This window comes from Prionailurus bengalensis, chromosome A3, assembly GCF_016509475.1.
Source record: "Prionailurus bengalensis isolate Pbe53 chromosome A3, Fcat_Pben_1.1_paternal_pri, whole genome shotgun sequence".
NCBI classification, from domain to species: Eukaryota; Metazoa; Chordata; class Mammalia; order Carnivora; family Felidae; genus Prionailurus; species Prionailurus bengalensis.
The window spans coordinates 109,073,750-109,096,864 of NC_057354.1; the positions used below are offsets into that span (position 1 = coordinate 109,073,750).

Sequence of the window (23,115 nt, forward strand, 5' to 3'; positions counted from 1 at the left end):
CTTCATATATGGAGGCTCCCACACACTCTCATCCGACCCTTCACGCCTGCCCCTCTTTACCATGTCCCCTGTCACTCCTCCCTCTGTCACTCTGTGTGCCATGACGTACGACGCACTCCCTCAGAGCCTGGGATGACAGTCCCATTCTCAGCAGGCTCCTACCTGTCCTCGGAGCTTCCATTAAAAACCACCTCCCCCGGGGCGCCTGGGTGGCGCAGTCGGTTAAGCGTCCGACTTCAGCCAGGTCACGATCTCGCGGTCCGTGAGTTCGAGCCCCGTGTCGGGCTCTGGGCTGATGGCTCAGAGCCTGGAGCCTGTTTCTGATTCTGTGTCTCCCTCTCTCTCTGCCCTTCCCCCATTCATGCTCTGTCTCTCTCTGTCCCAAAAATAAATAAACGTTGAAAAAAAAAAATTAAAAAAAAAAAAACAAAACAAAACACCTCCCCGGGGTCCCTCCCCCTCGAAGTGGCTCCTCTGTCCCACCAGCACAAGGTGTGCATTTTGTCCACTGTTGCACTTATCCCGTTATTTTATGGTTTGTGGTACGTCTTCATGGAATTGTGAAATTCCTAAAGACAGGATGTGTATTCATTTCTATGTCCTCATTGGCTAGCCTGGCACCCGGCCCAAAGCAGATGCTCAGTAAAGCTCGGGGGGGGGGGGGGGGGGGGGGACAGGGGACAAGGGATGGGGGAAGAGAGTTTGAAGTGTTCAGGCTGCTCGGCCCCCTGGAACTACTGAGTAACGTGTCCGCAAAGCATGAAAAGTATCTCCGAGAGCCCAGAAGAACTGGAGGACCCGGGGGTCCTCTGGCTGTCAGCTGCATACGTACCTAGGGGCCAGAGGACTGAGTTAGGGCCACCCCTCTTCTGAGTTCATCATGACATTCATGCGGTGTATCCTTTGGTACCTACCAGTGCCTTCTCTTTTCCAGGCCCTGTTGTGGGCAGGTGAACTAGACAGACTGGGTCTCTGCCCTCGGGGAGCTCATGCTCTGCTGAGGAAGACAGGCAAGAAACAAGTCATCTCATCTTAGTAACAAATGCTATCAAGAGAAATAGAACAATAGAAATTGTGAGGCACCTGGGTGGCTCAGTCGGTTAAGCGACCGACTTTGGCTCAGGTCATGATCTCACGGTTCGTGAGTTTGAGCCCCGCGTCGGGCTCTGTGCTGACAGCTCAGAGCCTGGAGCCTGCTTCTGATTCTGTGTCTCCCTCTCTCTCTGCACCTCCCCTGCTCGTGCCCTGTCTCTCTCTGTCTCTCAAAACATAAATAAATGTTAAAAAAAGAATTAAAAAAAAGAGAAATAGGACAGAGTAAGAGATTTTAGGAGTGATAGGGGAGGGGCCATTTTGCCCAGAGTGGTCAGGGAAGAACATTCCAGCAGAGGAAATCAGTGCAAGAGCAGCACGTGTTTTAAGACAAGCAGGCACAGGTCAGGTTGTGTGGGACCTTGTAGGCTATGGTACGGATTTGGGATTTTATTCTTGGGAAGTCACTGGCGGGTGTCGTTTTTGAAAGATCATGGTGGCTGCCGGGTGGGAAAGAGACCGTGAAGATGCGAAGCAGAAACCCAGCGAGCACTTAGAAAGCCCTGGCAGTGGGCTGTGCGAGTTGATGATGGTTTGAGCCGTACCAGTGGTGAGAATATGTCGTTTCATTATGTATTTTGAAAAGCGACAGGACTTAGTGACCATTTCGATGGAGTGAGGGGAAAGAGCAGTCAAAGGCTTCTCAGTCTGGGACGTGAGCAGCCGAGGAGGGGCGCATCATTTACTGAGCTGGAGGGGATGCTGCTGGAAAGGAGTGGGAAAATCAAGAATTCCTTTTGAACCTAAGTCCGAGATGCTCGTTAGACGTCCAGAGGGAGACATCAAGAGGGCAGTCGCTGTATAAGTCCGGTCTCGGAAGGAAGGTTTGGGCCGGAGACAATCTGGGGAGCCCCAGATGGCCAGGCGGTGCTTACATCTATGGAATGGGTGGGGTTCCCCTTCGGTTGCCGGTGTCCACATCTGAGGTTTTCTGTTCCAGGTCAGACACTTTGACAGCCCCTACCTGGTGTACCACGAAAAGATCAGAACCAGTCGGGTGTTCATCCGAGACTGCAGCATGGTGTCCGTATACCCGCTGGTCTTGTTCGGGGGAGGCCAGGTGAGCGTGCAGCTTCAGAGAGGAGCGTTTGTCGTGTCCCTGGATGACGGCTGGATCCGTTTCGCGGCTGCCTCCCATCAGGTAAGGGCTGGCGGGCCTGTCTAGGAGGCACAGGCCCCGAGGGGCTTCGAGGAGAAGACGGGTTCCTGCAGGGAGCGAGGACGGCAGAGCTGGCAAAGAGCGAATGAGGAGAGGGTAGCGGGCCACGGACGGAGGCCAGGCCCGGAGCCTCAGTGAGAGACCAGGAAGGCACTGGGAGGGGAGCCCAGGACGGGCTGGCATGGGAGGCTCAGGACAGAAGCTGCAGGCGAGACGTTGGACCTTCCTAACTGTTCAACAGATAACACATGTTCTCCAAAGAAAAGTCCCAAAATACACAGATGAGCAAAAATAAATAAAAATCACCCTGATTCCACCACTACCATTAAAAAAAAAAAGGTAATGGGTCTGAATTGTCTATTGTCAGGTCTCACGTGTTCACTACTGGAGTGTCTGCAGAGACACTGGAGGCAGAGTATACGCTTAGGAAATAAAAATTCATTTTGACATTTGCATCGGGTAGAGGTCTTAAACGGCAAGAAGCAGCAACACCAACTCAAACGTTAAAGAGAATTTATTGGCACATTGAACTGTAACATCTAAAGCAGCACAGTCCAATAAAAATACGTGAGCCACATGTGTAATTTCAATTTTTCTAGTAGCCATATTTGAGAAACACAAATAGGCGCAGTTCATCTTAATTTTATGTAGCCTAACACATCTAAAAAGTTTTCATGTCATCGTGTCATCGTATGAGGGCGCACTGAGATACTCCTCTTCATGCGACATCTTCATAATCTGGACTGTGCGCACTCACCGCACATCTCAGTTCAAAGTGGCCCTTGGATGAGCCACATGTGACGAGTGGCCGTCGTGTTGCCCAGTACAGTTTCCAGAAGGCCAGGCAGCTGGGTGACGAGAGGCTGGCTGACCTTGTGGGGGCAGGATGGCTGCGGCGGCCCCCGGCCTCACGTCTGTTGCAGCATAGTGTCCGGAAGGGGAGACCAGAAACCTCCTTTCTTAAACCAACTGTTGTGGCCAAAGGAGTGTCATAAACTGTAAGGCCCGTGTCACCTGAGCCATTCACTCTGGCAAAGCCCACGGCACGAGCCCGTTTGAGTTCCGTCTGGGCACAAACTGCACGGTGGCCAGACGACGGGGGAGGGGCAAAGCATGTCGGGAAGACCTCTCCAGTGCCTGCTCCAACAGCAGCACAAGCAAAATGCCATAAAGAATGTGGAGCTATTAGCCCCAGCAAAGCATAGAATGTATCCTAAAGCTAGAGATTTTTTCTCTTAGTATCTACCATTTTTAATTTTCCATTTTCCTGCTTCTCCTCTTGGAACAAATTATAAAAGGTGACCAGGCTTTAATATGGAGAACACTACATAAGAGCCATGCTTTCAGATTTAATCTTTTCTTGAAAGGAGATGTGGACATTGAGTGAACATTCCTATAGCTGCATCAAGAAATTAAAACTTTTTTTTTTTTTAATTTTTTTTTTCAACGTTTTTTATTTATTTTGGGACAGAGAGAGACAGAGCATGAACGGGGGAGGGGCAGAGAGAGAGGGAGACACAGAATCGGAAACAGGCTCCAGGCTCCTGAGCCATCAGCCCAGAGCCTGACGCGGGGCTCGAACTCCCGGACCGCGAGATCGTGACCTGGTTGAAATCGGACGCTTAACCGACTGCGCCACCCAGGCGCCCCAAGAAATTAAAACTTTTTAAAAATTTTTTATTTATTTTTGAGAGCAAGAGAGACAGAGCATGAGTGGAGGAGGGGCAGAGAGAGAGGGAGACACAAAATCGGAAGCAGGCTCCAGGCTTAGAGCTGCAGCTGTCAGCACAGAGCCTGACGCGGGGCTCGAACTCACGGACTGTGAGATCATGACCTGAGCCGGAGTCAGACGCTTAACCGACTGAGCCACCCAGGCGCCTCCATCAAGAGATTTTAGAAGCGCTTTTAGAATAAATTGTGTTAGTTTCTCCTCCCCCACCACGTGGAGGTAAAATTAATAGCAGCAATCTAGAATAATGATAATCATCACTGGGATGTTTCCTGTAATAACCTTTCCTCCCCCGTTGACCCAAGCACTGCTTACGCTGCAACTTTCATTTTAGGTGGCCGAATTAGTAAAGGAACTTCGTTGTGAACTTGACCAGCTCCTCCAGGATAAGATAAAAAACCCGAGCACAGATCTGTGTACGTGTCCTCGAGGATCCCGGATCATCAGCATGATTGTGAAACTTGTCACCACACAATAAAGACCTGCCTCAGGAGAGCGCCTGCCCCGCCCCTTGTGCTCCCCTGGGAAATAACGGCAGCACCTCTACCTCCAGCCAAGCCCTGAGGCGCCGCGCACGAGGGAAGCCTCCCAGACCCCCAGACCGAGCAGGGGCGCTCCCAGCACAATTTGGAGTGTCGGTGTGAGGCGGTCGAAAAACCAGCTTTGCCTGTCTTTCTCTGGGACTGTCCTGGAATGAAGGAAATTCACCCAGTAACACAAAAGTGAATGTTTAATACAATTCTGTTTTATTCTATGTATTTTTTTTTCTCCTGCTTTTTACTAGGGTGAGGGAGGAGCATGAGGAGAAATACTGAATGTTTTTTCTATCATAACGGCTCATCTGAAAGAAGTGAGAACAGAAAAAGGACAAAAAAAAATGTGAGCAAGAAAAATTAAAATTTCATTTTAGGCTCTTGGCTACAAAGCAAACTTGACTTGTGAGGGATTTTTACTTTTACTCATTAAAGGTCAACCTAAAAAAACAAACTTAAAGAGCTCTTATCTGTTATTAGAATGCAAGCTGGTCTCACCCTTAACGTTCATATTCTCGAAAGCAGAACCGTCTAGGTGTCTTCGTGCTGTTTTAGGTTTTCCATTTAGGAATCTTTGCTCTCTCTTAGGCACACACCCAGATCTAATGGCCACACTCCTCCTTACCCAAAGGGGAATTCTGATGGTATTCTCAGAGCAGAGTTGGCACGGTCGATGTAGAAAAGTTGGCCATGCTAGTGTCAGATTTACAGCCATAAAAATATCTTCCACGAGACTGCTTATTTTCAATCACCACTTAGGTGAATGGGGAGCCAGCATGTTGAAAAACCATGAGTACATTTACATTGCCTCTGGACATTTTTCAGTGTGGCCAGGAAGAATCCCGAAGGGCTGAGTAGAAAAAAATATTCTTGTGTTTGTCTAGCGCTCAGGTAGAGTCACTATAGATTTCACACTAGAGACAGAATTCAAACAAATCAGCAAAACCACTGCAGTGAAGGGTGGTCACTTTTTAAGGTATTATTTCTGTTCAGTTTCCAGAAAACCTCCTGGACTGTCCAAAACGGTCATTACCAAGCATGTTTAAACTTTGGTGCACTTGAAGAGCTGAGATTCTAAGTAGTATTTTTAAAAGGCATGAATTCACGTTATCACTTTAAATAAAAGACACGCATATGCACAGCACCCACAGCATTCAGGCTCTGACTTGCCCTGGAAACAAGGCTCACATTACAGAACTGCTCAGGAGAAATGCAGGAGAAAACCGTCCTAACACATTTTTTTAAACCAGTGTGGACTCTTGGTGCCGTAACGGAGCTCATACTGGCTGCCCGAGATCGAGCCATCGGCCTGAGTGGACCCACAGCTCTCAACACAAGTCCGCAGCACAGCATACGACTGGCCAGCTGGCCGGGTGGTAGTTAACAACAAAACCATCCATTGAGAGTACTGAGCAATCGCTCCCCTCGGGGCAGTCATCGTGGGCTGGCCACCTGCAGCCAGGCACAAAAGCACAAGTCGCACAAGTCGTTTTACAGATGGGCGAGAAGGTGGAAAAGACTGGGAAGCCTTGACTGAAGGCGCTGAATAAGAAAAATCCTTGGGGCACCTGGGTAGCTCAGACTGTTAAGTGCCAGACTTCGGCTAGGGTCATGATCTCACGATTCATGGGTTCAAGCCCCATGTCGGGCTCTGTGCTGACAGCTTGGAGCCTGGAGCCTGCTTTGGATTCTGTGTCTCCCTCTCTCTCTGCCCCTCCCCTGTTCACTCTCTCTCTCTCTCTCACAAAAATAAATAGACATTAAAATAAATAAACATTAAAAAAATAAAATACCATAAAATAAAAATCCTCACCTCCAAGACTAAACTTGTTAAGCCCCATCACTAACATGAGATCAATGAAATAGGATTACTTCTTTGCGATTGAAGATCAGAGTGCAGTGTAGCATTTCAAGGTGACACCAGATTTCTAAGCCCCAACAAGATGGTCGGCATTGGGGAGCCTGGGTGTCTAAAGCATCTGACTCTTGATGTCAGGTCATGATCTTGCAGTTTGTGAGTTCAAGGCCCACGTGGGGCTCTGCGTTGACCATGTGGAGCCCCGTTGGGGTTCCCTCTCTGCCCCTCCCCTGCTTGCTCTCCCTCAAAATAAACTGTAAAAAAAAACTGTAAAAGATGATCAGCATTTAATGTTCTTTTCTGGAGAACTCTGTAAATGTTTCTCAAACATTTGTTTTACTGGAACCTAGCTAGGAAATAATATGGATGCAGTACCTGCTATAAAATTAGTCTGCGACACTGTTGTAGTGCATGTCTGCGGGGACTTCTCAGGAAATGAGAATAGGTAACAACATTCTCACAGAGGTGGTCATAGGTTGACAAAGTGCCTTCTTCCTGAGCTCCATATCTGAATACTACCAAACTCCCTGACAAGGAATGAATTCTGGTCTGTACCCTTCCGTTTTGTCACTTGAGCAGTTTAAATAATATACCAGAGCACACAGACTGTGGGTCTGCAAGCATGTGGTCAGTGTTCTTTTTCATTTCCAGGCAATGGTTTGAATATGTCCCTAAGAGGGTATCATAAAATAAGACATTGCGAAAGTCACTCTGTAAAACATATAGCAAAGGTAAGCAAACTGGGACCAACGGTGTGGTTTTCAGGTGCGGCCCAGGCTGGCTTCTTGAGGACTGCATTCTGCTGCGTTGTCTCAGTTGCTGGGCCGAGAGCTGGTGAGCTCGGGCTTGACACTCCGAGGGTGTCTTGTGAGGGTCACCTCGTTGCCACATAAATGAGGATTCCGGGGACAGAATTCTGCTCCCACTGCCCTTGTGCTTGAACAAGCCTGGGCAGACGATGGCTCTTTCCTCCTACGTCACGCTAGAATTAAGCATAATTCCTAGGGCTTATTTTCTCCTAAATGCAGGGGGTAGAGTTTGCTTAAAATATTTAGGCGGTTAATAAATACAGGGTGAGCTATTGTTTTCAGAAGTTAGAACTTGGTCATGAAACTGTGTCAGTCAATATTTGAGGACTCACAGTACGGAGTGCCTCAGGTGGAAACAATACAGAGCCAGCTAATACAATTTATTGTCACGGCAATAGTTTCAGACTGTTCCAGAGTGATAGACTTAATGTCTTTCAGCCTCACACATGTAAAGCTACGTAATGACTGTGTAAACCATTAACCACGATGAATCATTAACAGGAGAGACTTTTTCTCGCCAGCTACTAAGTTATCGCCCCCACAATGATAATATCAAAGAGATTGGTCTTAAATAGGATTTGTGGCCAATCACTAATCCTTAAAGTGCTTTCAAATCTTAAATGTTTTAATAATTTGTTCTGTCAAAGAGCAAAGAAAGAGTTCTGCTGGAGAATCACTCGCACCCTACATGTGGACCGCAGGAAGGAGTGGCATCCGTGTTTCATAAAGATACAGAACAGCAGCCCAAACACGAGCTTGTTCCCACAGACAGTTCAGCCTCTGCTCCTTTGCCTAACGGGGACCATCCCGGAGTCTACTCCCCAGTCAGTTCTAGCCCAGCTAATTGAATAAATAAGCCAGGACGCGGTGCCCCAGTGAGACAGCTGTGAGGACGATGACTTCGAATCAACGTACGGGGGTGCCTGGGTGACTCAATCATTCAGCATCTGACGTCAGCTCAGGTCACAATCTCACAGTTCGCGGGTTTGAGCCCCACATTGGGTGAGCTCAAGTCCTGCTTTGGGTAGACACGAGCTCGCTCTCTCTCTCTCCCCCTCCTGGGAATGATTCTCTCTCTCTCTCTGCCCCTTGCTTACTTGTGCCTTCTCTCTTTCAAAAAAAAAAAAAAAAATCAGTTTACTAGATTTTTCCTCCTGTATTTCAACATTTTAGGAAAGAAACAAATGGCAACAAAAGACAGTATAAGGTGTTTGTTTGAAAAGGCAACTTCCTATAAATACCAGCAATGAATATCTGTTTAGGATGACGACCCTGACATGACAAATACGGTATTCCTAAATATGGTATAACAATGTATCTAATAAACATTTTCAACAGAAGCATCTCAAAGAGTGAAGGTTTTTTTTATTATTCCTTATGCAGAAAATGCAATTACTGCTACGTCCTCCAACCTAGGCTTTATTGAAAATGTCCTGAAGGAGTTAATTTTCCTTGCAAGTTGAACTTGTTTTATAAAGGGGAGATTATCCATGGCTGATTTTCTTCTGCAATAATTCAAAACGGGATAACGTAGCTAAAACGACTCATTTACTTCTCTAGAGTCCCCTTTCAATAAGTTTGCCTCATTCCATCCTTGGGTTTCAAATGTCTCCAAAGTATCTGCTAACCTTTCAAGGAAGACTCTATTTGTCCATGGAGGTCGATTAACTATAATACAGGACCTTATCATGTACAAGGACCATAAGGAGGTTTCCTCACAGGAGAAAATGTAGATTTTGCTTGTTTTCAACGAGTGGTTCTCAACTGGAGGCAATTTTGCCCACTGGGGAACATTTGGCAGTATCTGGAGGCAGCACAACTGAGTGGGGATCGGGGTGTACTCCTGGCATCTAGTGGTCGGAAGCCAGAGATGCTGCTAAATACCCTACAATGCACAGGAGCCTCCCCTCCCCACCCCCCAAACAAATTATCCAGTTCATGATGTCAGTAGTGCCAAGGTGGAGAAAACCTATTTAAACAAAATAGGTAACGACTTACAAAGTCTGGCTATTAGTTACTAGTCAGATACAAATTATGCCCACACATCTCTCTGAAAAGTTATGCCCACATCAACTGCAATCAACATGTACTGTGTGAATAAGAATTTATGAGTCCATCACGTTGTTACCAAAAATACAGAGTACTTGAGGCTCCCGGGGAATCAGTCGGCTGAGCATCTGACTCTGGACGTTGGCTCAGGTCACGATCTCACAGTTCATGAGATCAAAGCCCCTCGTTGGGCTCTGTGCTGATAGCTGGGAGCCTGCTTGGGATTCTCTCTCCCCCTCTCTCTCTCTACCCCAACACCCCCCACCTCAAAGTAAATAAATAAACTTAAAAAAAAAAAAGGAAATACAATTTGCATGTGACACTAATACTGCTAATGTTTTCCACTACAAAACTCAAGTTCTCAATCAGGAGACTATAGATGCTGGAGAGGATGTGGAGAAACGGGAACCCTCTTGCACTGTTGGTGGGAATGCAAATTGGTGCAGGCACTCTGGAAAACAGTGTGGAGGTTCCTCACAAAATTAAAAATAGACCTACCCTATGACCCAGCAGTAGCACTGCTAGGAATTTCCCCAAGGGATACAGGAATACTGATGCATAGGGGCACTTGTACCCCAATGTTTATAGCAGCACTCTCAACAATAGCCAAATTATGGAAAGAGCCTAAATGTCCATCAACTGATGAATGGATAAAGAAATTGTGGTTTATATACACAATGGAGTACTACGTGGCAATGAGAAAGAACGAAATGTGGCCCTTTGTAGCAACGTGGATGGAACTGGAGAGTGTGATGCTAAGTGAAATAAGCCATACAGAGAAAGACAGATACCGTATGTTTTCACTCTTATGTGGATCCTGAGAAACTTGACAGAAACCCATGGGGGAGGGGAAGGAAAAAAAAAAAAAAAAAAAGAGGTTAGAGTGGGAGAGAGCCAAAGCATAAGAGACTCTTAAAAACTGAGAACAAACTGAGGGTTGATGGGGGGTGGGTGGGAGGGGAGGGTGGGTGATGGGTAGTGAGGAGGGCACCTTTTGGGATGAGCACTGGGTGTTGTATGGGAACCAATTGGACAATAAATTTCATATATTGAAAAAAAAAAAGAAAAAAAAAAAACAACTCAAGTTCTCACACTCAGGCCCGTATTACGATGTTTGAAATACACACACATACACACACATATGCACATATGCACACACACACACACACACACACACACCCTTCCCTTATCTTTCCATTATTTGAAGGGAGTCCAACCTAGCAGACTTTGGCCAATATGGTAAAACACAAATAGGGTTTTTAAAAAGGGGTAAAGGGGGATGGTAGTATATAGCTCTATAGGTAGATGACTGTAAAATGTTGAAATCTAACATAAAGCTTACCTAGGAACTATAATTTCTAGGCTCAGTAACCCTTCTCCTATCGTTTGAACTGAAAAAACAAAGCAGTTGGTTTTAGGACTTAATTATTAGCAAGATTACCAGACTAAATGTCAAAGATGCATTATGCTCTTTAGAAGACAGATGTCTTTACAAATCAAGGGCCATGCTGTACATGGGCACCAAGGGACTATCCCATATGAGGAAACTAATCCATTGATTATAGACCCAACACAAAACAATCCGTAATTATAGACGTTTTTGTTAATGCCGCCCTTCTGTCTCTGAAATTCACCTATGCACTTTCCCATTTAAACTCCAGCTGTCCCCATTATTTCTAGCCCACGAATCTTTATACCATCCTTTTCCACGGTAAGCATGGCTAAGATGGATTAATTGAAGCGTGCAATCTGATTAGTTAACAGGGAGGCTGATTGTCCTGTTTATAACTAATGTGTGCTACACGGCTAGTTTGAGACCCAAATTGGGGTTGCAGGAAATCCTCCCACACTTATGCTCACAATTTCAATATAACCAACTTATTTTAAGCAGGTGCTATGTGCCAGCCACCCTGGGAATTCAGGATACAAAGATAAACTGGGACACAGGAGAAACAAGACAATAGAGAAATAAAGTTTACTTGAATAAATTCAATCAAGAACATAATTTACCCCTGCAAGAGCCTCTGAAGGTTTTTTTTTAAAAAAACAAACAAACAAACAAACAAACTAGACACCTGTATGTTGAAATTAAAAGGAAGGACACTGAGGTGTCTGGCCGGCTCAGTCAGAAGAGCATGCGACTCTTGATCTCAGAGTCCTTGTGCTATTTTGTTGCACGTGAGACTATCCGTGTGGTTTACCTATTTATTAGCACTCATAATCCACATCTTTGATTTGACCAAAACAACAGAGAACGAAAACTCACACACGACACACGTGTGCCTCTGAGGTCTTGTAATATGATGGACTTAACATCCAAACACTTCATGAAGGAAAAAATAAAAATGAAGTCTTATTTCAATCGGCACATCCACAGTTCTTGGCTTCTCACTGCGGAGCTGCAAGATGTCCCTGAATAAGATCCTGAACACGGGACAGAATAATCTCATTAGAACTGCTGCAATTTTCGGGGCCATACGGGGGGTCTATCGTCAGCACCCCGGCCACACACAGAGTCCGTTGTGAATCTCCCTGTTCAGTGATAGGAATGTGGTTCTTCTCCAGCCATTTCTTGAGGCTGTTCTTCCTCTTCTCCAGGTCCTCAGGGCTGTATGCCTTGCAGTCTCCAGACATGAACAAATGTGCCAGCTTCTCTCTCACTCCATGGTCCCCTTCGTTCACAGTTTCAACAGTCTGCACGGCATGGCCCATAATTCCAGTCACAGATATGCTGCCATCTTCTAGGAAGTTCACGAGGACGATACTTTGGAGGAAAAGTAAGTTCACAGCAGATTTGTAAAAGAAAAACCTAGGGGCGCCTGGGTGGCGCAGTCGGTTGAGCGTCCGACTTCAGCCAGGTCACGATCTTGCGGTCTGGGAGTTCGAGCCCCGTGTCAGGCTCTGGGCTGATGGCTCAGAGCCTGGAGCCTGTTTCCGATTCTGTGTCTCCCTCTCTCTCTGCCCCTCCCCCGTTCATGCTCTGTCTCTCTCTGTCCCCAAAATAAATAAAAACGTTGAAAAAAAAATTAAAAAAAAAAAAAAGAAAAAGAAAAACCTAAAGCCTCATAAATCTATGGAAGAAGCAATGGAATGAGAGGCATCACCAGCCCCAACAGGTAATGAAACCAGGGAAGAAGAACTTCCCTGTTTAAAATTAATCCTCTCACCATCAAATGTTTGTACTTGGTCAATAAGTATTCACTGAGGGTCCTATACATCTGAGCTTTTTTTTTTTTTTTAACGTTTATTTATTTTTGAGAGAGACACAGAGTGGGATCAGGGGAGGGGCAGAGAGAGAGGGAGACACAGAATATGAAGCAGGCTCCAGGCTCTGAGCTGTCAGCACAGAGCCTGACACGGGGCTCAAACCACAAACTGCGAGATCATGACCTGAGCCAAAGTTGGACGCTTAACCGACTGAGCCACCCAGGCGCCTCATATCTAAACTTTCTGTCTAGCCTAAATCATTGTGGAATGCAGTTAAAGCATTAAAGAGTTATGAAAGGCTTAAACGTATATTAGAAAAGAAGAAAGGGCACAGACTTAACTTTCAGAGTTCAAAAACAACTGAGTAACTCACCTTCAAAGTAGATCAAAGAAAACAACAAAACACAAAATCAATGAAATAGAAAATAAAAGAGTTAATAACAAGATCACCAAAGCCAAATGTTGGCTCTTTGAAAAAAACAAAAAGATAAAAAAAAAACAAAACCATGTAGGGGCACCTGGGTGGCTCAGTTGGTTGAGTGCCCTACTTCAGCTCGGGTCATCTCACAGTTCATGAGTTCAAGCCCTGCATAGGGCCCTATGCTGATAGATCAGAGCCTGGAGCCTGCTTCGGATTTTGTGTCTCCCTCTCTCTCTGCCCCTCCCCTGCTCATGCTCTGTCTCTCTCTCTCTCTCTCTCTCTCTCTCTCTCTCTCTCTCACAAATAAAGTTTTTTATTTATTACATATAAAAAACTTTTTTAAGAAAAAATAAACATGCAAAATTCATAAAACCCAAGCAAGATTAATTACAATGGAGAAAAAAGGCAGCAAAGATTGGCAGTATAAAGTATTAGGAACAAATTTATGTCAATCGTTTTGAAAATTAAAACAGAAAACTTCCTGGGAAATATAAATTTCTACTACTAAGTCAAAGAAAGAGAGAATATAAATCGTCTTATAATCATTAATAAAAACTAAGTATTTAAGAATATTTTCCCATAAGAGGGGGAAAAAAGGCTTTTTACCAACAAATTATATACAATTTTTAAGGTTCAAACTTTTTTTTTTCCCAAGATTTTAATTTTAAGTAATCTCCACACCCAATGTGGGGCTCAAACCCACAACCCCAACATCAGAAGTCGCGTGCTCCACCAGCCAGGTGCTCCAAGGTTCAAACATTTATTTTTATCTTTTTTTGAAACATTTATTTATTACTGAGAGACAGAGAGAGAGCACGAGCATGGGAAGGGCAGAGAGAGGGGGAGACACAGAATCCAAAGCAGGCTCCAGGCTCCGAGCTGTCAGCACAGAGCCCGACACGGGGCTCGAACTCACAAACCGCAAGATCATGACCTGAGCCGAAGTCAGATGCTTAACTGACTGAGCCAGCTCCAAACATTTCTAATCTAACCAAACTCTTCTAGAGACTATAAAAGGTGGACTGTGCCTTAGCTCATTAAATGAGGCCAATACCAAAAGCAGAGATAATTAAAAAAATAAAACTGCAAGCTAATCTCACTCATGAATACAAATGCAAAAATCCTAACTAAATAAAATACATGATATGATGCAATGTGATGTGAAGGGGATTTCACTTCTGTGGTACTCTTCCCAAAGCCTATAACCCCAGGCTATTTATGAGAAAGCATCACACAAACCCAAATTGAGAGACCTTCTACAAAATACCTCATCAGTACTCTTCAAAAGTGTCAAGGTCATGAAAAACAAGGAAAGACTGAAAAGCTGTCGCAGATCAGAGACTAAGGACACATGATGATTAAATGTAATGTGGGATCCTAGATTGGATCCTGGAACAGAAAAAAGGCAAACAATTAGTGGAAAAACTGTTGCAATCCAAATGACAGGTCTTTAGTTAATGTAAATTTTTAGTTTGGAGGAATGTACCACAGTTAGGTTAAGATGCCAATATCAGGGGAAGCTGGGTAGATGGGTCCTGTCTGTACTTTCTTTTCTATAAATCTAAAATCATTCCAAAATTTAAAAAGTGTGTGTGTATCACCACCTTTAAAGTAGTCTTGCAAGAAACAAATCTGATCCTGATCAAACCTCTGGATACGAATCCCAGTTTATAGAAAATACAGGGGATGAAATAAACTACACCGTGAGAATGCAATAAGCTAAACTCAGAATGTGTTCAACTCTGTAAGACAAATGATTCCATTTCTTCAACAAATAAATGACATGGAAAACTAAAAAGATGGGGTGCCTAGGAGGCACAATTGGTTGTGTCTATTTCTCAATTTCGGCTCAGGTGTTGATCCCAGGGTCCCGAGTCAGGCTCCACGCTTAGCATGGATACTGCTTAAGATTCTCTCTCCCTTCACCCCTCTTCCCCATTCACTTGCTCTCTCTCTCTCCAAAATAATAGAGGGGAAAAAAAAAGATAACTAAATAGAGAAAGTGCACAGTCACAGATCAAGATACGTGAGAGATGTTATCAACCAAATTGATAAACCAATACAAAAAGATGCTTTTGAGACAACCAGGCAAATCTCAACACGACTGTTAAAAAAGTTATTATTACTTTTATTGGGTATTATAATGTTATTGTGGTTATTAAAGAGTTTATCTGCTAAAAGATATATTGATGTATTTATGAATAAAATGATAATGGTATTGTGGTTACATTTATTAGAGTTCTTATCTATTAAAAGTTACATTGAGGCATTTATGAACAAAATTAAATGGGCTGTGCTTAAAGATATTTAGAAGGGAAAGGTAAAGCTAGTTGTCTGTTATCCTATTCTCTCTACATTTATGTATGTTTGAGATTTTCTAATAAAAACGTAGGAACAAAAAAGTGTCTCACTTCTACAAACCTGGCTGGTGCCAGGGTAATCCATAGTTTGAACAGCACTTAGATTCAAAGGCTATACAATTCTTTTTTTTTTTTTTAATTTTTTTAATGTTTATTTTTGATAGAGAGTGAGCGGGGTAGAGGCAGAGAGAGAGAGAGACAGAATCTGAAGCAGGCTCCAGGCTCTGAGCTGTCAGCAGAGCCTGATGCAGGGCTTGAACTCATGAACTGTGAGATCATGACCTGAGCTGAAGTCAGAGGCTTAACTGAGCCACCCAGGCGCCCCTAAAGACAATACAACTCTTACACGCGAATTCTTACATGGCTTTCATTTATCTACTTCCTTAGTTTGGATATAACATACAGGCAGCACAAAGGGGTGTCATTATGATTTCTGGGAGGCAGGACCCATACTCACTTGGCAGAAACTGGGTCTGTGGTTAAAACCCATCCTTTATAATCCTTCTCACTGGCTGTCACTTTGACTTCTTTGTACGTGTAATCTTGCCATTCTAAGGGGCCTTTCTTCATCCATTCATTCATGGCTGCCAGCTGACTAGATCAAAAACCACCACCAGTCCGGGTTAATATAGATGTTCCACTCAAGCAAATGCCCCAATCCCTATGCTAGGCAGAGAGAACATCTTGTGATTTGCCTCAGGTTCCGTATCAGGAAATAGGTGATATTCACGATTCAATATGAAAGCTAGGAGATCCCGAGTTGCCATGGGGCTAACTCATCCGGCTTACTTCTATATTCGACCACCCAGTACCACTCCAGATGGCCTTCGCCCTGGCTTTGAGCTCCGGTCGGCAGATGCTCAAACCCTTTAACTCTGTCTGGTCTCCACACCACTTTTAGCCAAACGCGAAAAACAAAACTCCTTTGATATCCACCCACTCGCTCTCTCTGGCTGTTTCTCCGCTGGATCCCGCCAGGGAGAGGCCTCGGATTTGCGACCATTTCCTCTTTTTTGTTTGGAAAATGCACGAACCAGGGGGCAGCAGCGAAGGCTCTAGAGCGCAGACTCCCTGACCTAGCTTGCAGCTGCACGATACTTAGAGCAGCACTCAAACCTGGTGCTGTTTAACGTTTAATCCCGACAAACGAGAAATATACCAGTTACAGCTCCTCACAGCGAAAGGCACGCAGCAACCACGCGGTAAGGAAGGAGTCTCCCCGGCGGCGCCGTCTAAACCCAGCATGCTTTGCGCCACTTCCTTCCCCCAGAAGTCTCTGTTTTGTAGTCCTTGACCTTGGTCACACCTAGAGGTCTGAGGGAGTCGGCGGGCGTGGGCGGATAAAAGCCGGGCGCGGGATGCGGGCGGGACTTGAGATTTTTGTATAATAAGGCTCCTTGTTCGCTAGAGCCACCCCTCTTCACTGCCACGATGGACATTTCAACCTTTTGTTTTTAAAGAGGAAAAGTCTCGTGCCCGGTCCTCATTGAGAGTAGACATGGAAATGCACCCTTGCCGTGGAATCGAAGCACAAGAACCCTCTAGGTAAATCCTAAAGCTTTAGAAGTGTGAGGTGAAAGTGCCTCGGAGAAGAGCGATAGAGCCAAGAGACTTGTTTGTTCCGCTGGTGTGAGGCAGTTAATACCTCTGCTCCTTCGGGATGTGCCCTTGCTATAGTCCCGCAGGAGTTGCAGAAGCCAGAAAGAATAAAGCACAGGATCGGGATGAATTCCACCTAGCAGATCTCTCAGTGGGAAAGCCCCAGCCTCTCCTCCAACCCCCGCCCCCCTCCCCCGTAGAAAAGCGGAAAAGACTCGCTTCTGCCGCAGATTTACGTTCAGGTACTTAGGTGGCTCCTGGCATAGTCCGGAATTTTTTTCTTAACTGTGATCCCGAAAAATGGTACAAGGCGTTAAACATTGAGTTTCTGCAAATGGGAACACCAAGGGAGATTTACAGAAACTGAATTAGAGGCCTATCAAACCACGATGTAGAAAACATTGAAAATCAGCTTGGGGCATCTGGGTGCACAGTCTATTAAGCCTCGGATTTAGGCTCAGCTCATGACCTCCCTGCTAGTGATCTCCTGGCTCCTGAGTTGGAGCCCCACACTGGGCTCGCTGATGTCTGCACGGAGGCTGCCTCACATCCTCTTTCCTCAGCTCTCTCTGCCCCTCCCCTGCTCCCGCTCTCTCTCAAAAAATAAATAAACTTAAAAAAAAAAAATTAGTCAGCTTTTCCCTTACAGTCTGGGATTTGGGTTCACATAATCCTTAAAGTATATTGTTTCTTATTGCCATCGTTTCAAATAATCCTTTGGCAACTTTGAGTCGTTGAATGATTGGCTGATTATATTAATGTGGCTTTAGTAGATTAAATTAGATCATGCCAGTTAAAGTCCTCTATAAATCTACAAAGAGCGAATATAAATACCAGTTGTTACAATGTGAAATGAAACGTTTGACCTCATAAAAATTCAGTCCAAAAGAGCTTGAACCAACTGTGACAACTGATCATTTGTATTTGAAGCCTTCTAACTGTCCTGCAGAATGAAAGACTTTGGAAGCTAGCTTCAAGCTTAAATTACTCCTTTTAAATTGATGTGACTGAAATAAATAAGTAAGTAAGTAAATAAATAAATAAATAAATAAATAAATAAATAAATTGATGTGACTGGGGCAGTTTCCTTCCCTTCTCTCCCCTCTCCCTTTAGTCTTCTGGATAAACTAAAGAATCATTCACAGCATCTGCCTATTGGAATCGCTGATTTATAACAGACTGAGCCTGCCCACTTCTAATGGAGGTTTACAGAGAGACCCTGTCTGTAGTCCACCCTCAACAAGTTCACATGTGCCATTTCCTTTTCCCCGTCAACCCCTACTCTTGGTCTCCCTGGTGCCTCCCTCCTACCAGTTGATGTCCCTTCTCTCACATTCTCTACTTTTCTCCCTCTTCCCCTTCTCTTCTTCCGTCTTCTTCCTAGTATCTGCTTCCCCCTCAAACCTACACACATACACACACTCTCAACCCTTTCCTCTGCCAAGTTCAAAATTGCGTGTTCTAGATTTTGGAGTACATTCTGTTTAATTTTAACAAGAAATATTTTTTAAGCAATCTCTAAACCCAACGTGGGGTTCAAACTCATGACCCCAAGATGAAGAGTTGCATCCTCTGGGGTGCCTGGGTGGCTCAGTTGGTTAAGCATTCAACTCTTGATTGACCTGAGCTAAAGATGTTGACTACTGAGCTCCTAAAAATTATTGCAGTGGTCCAGACAGGACACAAGCTGATAGCAGTGGAAATGAAAAAGAGGGAAAAAAGGAGTAGATTCAACGAATGCTTCAAGGGAAAAATCAACTGGATTGGTGATTGATTGGAGTGGGGCAAGGGCATGTTGAGAACTTTGATCTGTTAACAGATCTTCTCTCTGTTCTTTTCTTCATTCAGTAATAACCCCTCCTTCCTCTTTGTTTTTTCAAGATCTCAGGCCTCCACATAGTTATATTTACTAAACTAGATAAGAAATTTCTTCACAGAATAAAAAATGCTTCATTAACACTTTATTTGTTTTTATGGCACAGGAAGGCAACAGTGAGGTCTCTCCTCCAAGCTCTTATAAACTAACCCTAAATGTTAAATAAAATGGATGTGATTCGATCTGTGATTCGTTTGTACAAAGAGACCATCTATTATCTGGATAACCACAGAATGTGGGGATGACCGAAATTCCAAACTGAGTGACCTGGTTGTATTCTCTGGAAGCCGGACTGGAATGGGATTTTATGTCAGTAAATGGAAACTTAATTATATTAGACCCTACCGGGACGGTCAATACCCCAGGGTTGGTAGCAGAAGACACAAAAGAAGAAAGGTCAGTAAGTAGAAGATTGGAAGGTATTTCTCAAAGACCCTGAATCTGCAAGCGGGGACTTTCCAGAGGAATATACCTATTGTGGGGAACCGATATGTTTCATCAGGTCTCAGCTTGGCCCGGAACAGATTTTCCTAAAACTATCTGCCTTCTTGTTCTGATTTGATGCTCCCCATGCCTCGTGACTCCCCCATGCTGGTTTTCTAGACACAGTGTTGATCAGGAGAGGTGATTCTTGAGAGGGAAACGAGCACTTTCTAATCAATAGAAAGGAATAGACCAGAAATCACAAACTAGGGGGCATATCAAGACATGCAGATAGTTTAATATCTGCACAGTTTAAATTAAAAAAATTTTTTTTTTAATTTGGAAGTTTTTATATAGGTTTCCTCTCTCTTCCTCACTAGTTTCTACCACTTTTATTGCTTTTGTTTGGCTGCTCTATATTGTTTACATCAGCTGCCTGATCCCACAGGAAATTGAATTTGCAACTCTGGAATAGTCCCTACTATAAATAAATAAATTAGCAGAGTAAATTATACCTTAATCTCTTGTGGTAAGAACCAGCCTTGGATGTGTCTAGTCAACTCTTGGGCCACTTAAGTGCCAGAAAGCTGGGCTGCGAGTAGCAACTTTACCAAGGAAATGCCAATTCCAAGATTTCCTGTTGGATTTCCATACAGTCTTTTTTAGGTGATTCCTTGGTCTTGTTGCCTTGCCTCCTTCTCATCTCTGCCCTTTTCATACCATTTTTGTAGCTTACTGTTATTTACACATGTGTTGTGGCAGTTACTGTAGGTTGGTTCATTTAATAGTCCTTTCCCACAACCTCCTAATGAGGCTTGAAAGCCAAAACTCAGCGTCACTGGGTGGCTCAGTCGGTTAAGTGCCCGACTTCGGCTCAGGTGCTGATCTCATAGTTCATGGGTTCGAGCTCCGCATTGGGCTCTGTGCTGACACCTCAGAGCCTGGAGGCTGCTTCGGATTCTGTGTCTCCCTCTCTCTCTGTGCCTCTCCCCAGCTCATGCTCTGTCTCTCTGTCTCTCTCTCTCTCAAAAATGAATAAAAACATTTTAGAAAATTAAACAAAAAAAGAAGAAAGCTAAAACTCAATCTGCAGCTTCCCTTGCAGATAGATGGCTATATGAATACTTCTGGCCAGTGAGATATACATGGAAATCCCCCAGAAGGCTGTCCCTTCTGAAATAGAAAGGCAAAGCCTCCTAAGGAGAAAGCCTTGGGCAATCATAAAGAATGAAATCTTGCCCTTTGCAACAACACGGATGGAACTAGAGTGTATTATGCTAAGTGAAATTCGTCAAGGAAAGACAAATATGATTTCACTCATATGTGAAATTTAAGATACAAAACAGATGAACATAAGGGAAGGGAAGCAAAAATAATATAAAAACAGGGAGGGGGACAAAACATAAGAGACTCTTAAATATAGAGAACAAACTGAGCGTTGCTGGTGCGGTTGTGGGTGGGGAGATGGGCTAAATGGGCAAGGGGCATTAAGGAGGACACTTGTTGGGATGAGCACTGGGTGTTATACATAGGGGATGAATCACTGGAATCTACTCTTGAAACCATTATTGCACTATATTCTAACTTGGATGTAAATTAAAAGAATAAATAAATATATTTTTTAAAAACAATGGTGGGGGGCGCCTGGGTGGCGCAGACGGTTAAGCGTCCGACTTCAGCCAGGTCACGATCTCGCGGTCCGTGAGTTCGAGCCCCGCGTCGGGCTCTGGGCTGATGGCTCGGAGCCTGGAGCCTGCTTCTGATTCTGTATCTCCCTCTCTCTCTGCCCCTTCCCCATTCGTGCTCTGTCTCTCTCTGTCCCCAAAATAAATAAATGTAGAAAAAAAAAAACCTTTAAAAACAATGGTGGGCCACAGCTGACAGAGAACACTTCTCTGTCACTATAATTTGTGTGAGCCCTACATTATACATAGAAAACAATTCTGATACTGAGACTCAAAGCTTTATTAGAAAATAAAGATCTTCAGGGGCACCTGGGTGGCTCAGTTGGTCAAACATCCGACTTCAGCTCAGGTCATGATTTCATGGTTCATGGGTTCGAGCCCCCCATCAGGTTCTGTGCTGACAGCTCGGAGCCTGGAGCCTGCTTTGAATTCTGTGTCTCCCTCTCTCTCTGCCCCTCCCCCGCTTGTGCTCTGTGTCTCTCTCTCAAAAATCAACATTAAAAATAATAGTAATAAAGATCTTCAGCAACATGGGTATTTCTCTGGGAAAATAAATAAATAATTTATTTAAATGTGTTTTAGGGGCACCTGGGTGGCTCAGTCAGTTGAGCATCCGACTCTTAATCACGGCTCAGGTCATGATCTCAGGGTTCATGGGTTCAAGCCCTGCATCAGGCTCTGCGCTGACGTCATGGAGCCTGTTTAGGATTCTGTGTCTGCCTTTCTCTGCCCCTCCCCGCTCTCTTTCTCACTCTCTCTCTCTCAAAATAAATAAATAAAATTTTTAAAAAAAGGAGGAGAAAGCTTTGGGATGCCTGGGTGTGTCAGTCAGTTAAACGTCCAACTTCAGCTCATATCATGATCTCACGGTTTGTGAGTTTGAGCCCCACATCAGGCTCTGTGTGGACAGCTCAGAGCCTGGAGCCTGCTTTGGATTCTGTGTCTCCCTCTCTCTCTGACCCTCACCCATTCTCACTCTGTGTGTCTCTCTGTCTCTCTCAAAAATAAACATTAAAAAAAATAGTAGACTTTCAATATATATTTATTTAACCAATTAATAAGTTTGCTATTCCTTGGCAGAAGTTGGGACAAATCACAAGACCATTATTTAGGTGGAGAGTTACTTATTTCATAAGTGACCAAGAACAGAAAAAGCAAATTAACAGGTCAAATTTTAGATTGGCAAAGCAGATAACAAAGGGACCTTTGCTGTTTCTAAGGAAGTAACTTAAATCCTCTGCACTGAGGAACAGTGTATCATTATTCCCACTACTGGTAGTAGTAGTAATAATAAATGTGTATTAACTCAATCTTAATGAACACAGAAAAAACATGAAATAGGAACTATTATCCCTGCAAAGGACACTGAGGCACAGAGGCCCAAGACCATGTGGCTAGCTAGTGACAGAGCAAGGATACAAATCCAGGGAATCAGATCAAAGCCTGCCCTCTTAACCACTATACCATACTAACTAAACAATGGGGGATAATTTAAGCACAGTTGCACATCTAAATTAAAAAAAAATTTTTTTTTTACATTTATTTATTTTTGAGAGACAGAGAGTGACAGCGCGAGCAGGGGAGGGGCAGAGAGAGAGGGAGACGCAGAATCTGAAGCAGGCTCCAGGCTCTGAGCTGTCAACATAGAGCCCGACATGGGGCTCGAACCCACGAACCGTGAGATCATGACCTGAGCTGAAGTCGGACACTTAACCGACTGAGCCACCCAGGCACCCCCATCTAAATTTTTTTTAACATTTATTCATTTTTGACAGATGGAGAGACACAGAGCACGAGTCGGGGAGGGGCAGAGAGAGAGGGAGACACAGAATCTGAAGCAGGCTCCACGCTCTGAGTTGTCAGCACAGAGCCGGACGCGGGGCTCAAACCCAGGGACCACGAGATCATGACCTGAGCCAAAGTCGAACGCTTAACTGACTGAGCCACCCAGGCACCCCAGCACAGTTGTACGTGTAAAAGTCTATTTTTAGTTAATGAGGAATGTGCTTTTCAAAGTCAGCTTTTTAAATCTAAGTACTAGCTCCTCATTGTGTTCCAGTTGATTGCTTGGGACACCCAAAGCATTAAAATAATGTGTTTCACTCATGTGTTTTAGCAAACCAGACTTTCCCAGCAAGGTCTGTTTCCAAGGGTGATTTTCCAAGGGAGGACACACACTGTCAGATTTAATGGTCTGGAAATTGAATGGTCTATCCCCAAGGCAGGTAAAGCAATACTGAGCCCCATGCCTACAACTGCTATATACTCTCAGATTAGCCCACTGACAACAGCAACAGGATAGACACACACGTTTA

The 23,115-nt window shown here is 44.4% G+C and overlaps 2 protein-coding genes across 5 annotated transcripts in view; one reads left to right on the plus strand and one right to left on the minus strand.

Moving 5' to 3' along the window:
• The window catches only part of DHX57 (DExH-box helicase 57), a 54,898-nt gene extending 49,931 nt beyond the window's left edge, over positions 1-4,967 (plus strand). For all 3 annotated transcript variants that reach the window (XM_043604122.1, XM_043604124.1, XM_043604123.1), the window contains exons 23-24: positions 2,033-2,233; positions 4,315-4,967. In XM_043604122.1, the coding sequence (XP_043460057.1) occupies positions 2,033-2,233; positions 4,315-4,458 (345 nt within the window). In that variant the 3' untranslated portion in view covers positions 4,459-4,967. The remainder of the gene's footprint in view (positions 1-2,032; positions 2,234-4,314) is intronic.
• A 6,213-nt stretch (positions 4,968-11,180) lies between these two features.
• GEMIN6 (gem nuclear organelle associated protein 6) lies at positions 11,181-16,473 on the minus strand. Of its 2 annotated transcripts, none has more exons than XM_043604125.1 (3): positions 16,377-16,473; positions 15,675-15,812; positions 11,181-11,993 (listed from the first exon to the last, which is right to left on the minus strand). In XM_043604125.1, exons 1-3 carry the CDS (start codon positions 16,460-16,462, stop codon positions 11,618-11,620), a joined length of 600 nt encoding a protein of 199 aa, XP_043460060.1. In that variant the 5' UTR covers positions 16,463-16,473; the 3' UTR covers positions 11,181-11,617. The 2 variants fall into 2 exon arrangements, with proteins under 2 accessions (XP_043460060.1, XP_043460061.1); XM_043604126.1 differs by having other exon boundaries at positions 15,675-15,808; positions 16,377-16,448.
• Between the last annotated feature and the right edge of the window lie 6,642 nt (positions 16,474-23,115).

Bases quoted from the DNA above. Each gene is read 5' to 3' on its own strand.
- GEMIN6 (XM_043604125.1), bottom strand. From the start codon at position 16,462: ATGCTGGGTTTAGACGGCGCCGCCGGGGAGACTCCTTCCTTACCGCGT. The intron at 15,813-16,376 runs GTATATTTCTCG...TTTTTGATCTAG, and splicing joins GCTGTGAGGAGCTGTAACTG to TCAGCTGGCAGCCATGAATG. The intron at 11,994-15,674 runs GTGAGTATGGGT...TTTCCTCCAAAG, and splicing joins ACAGACCCAGTTTCTGCCAA to TATCGTCCTCGTGAACTTCC.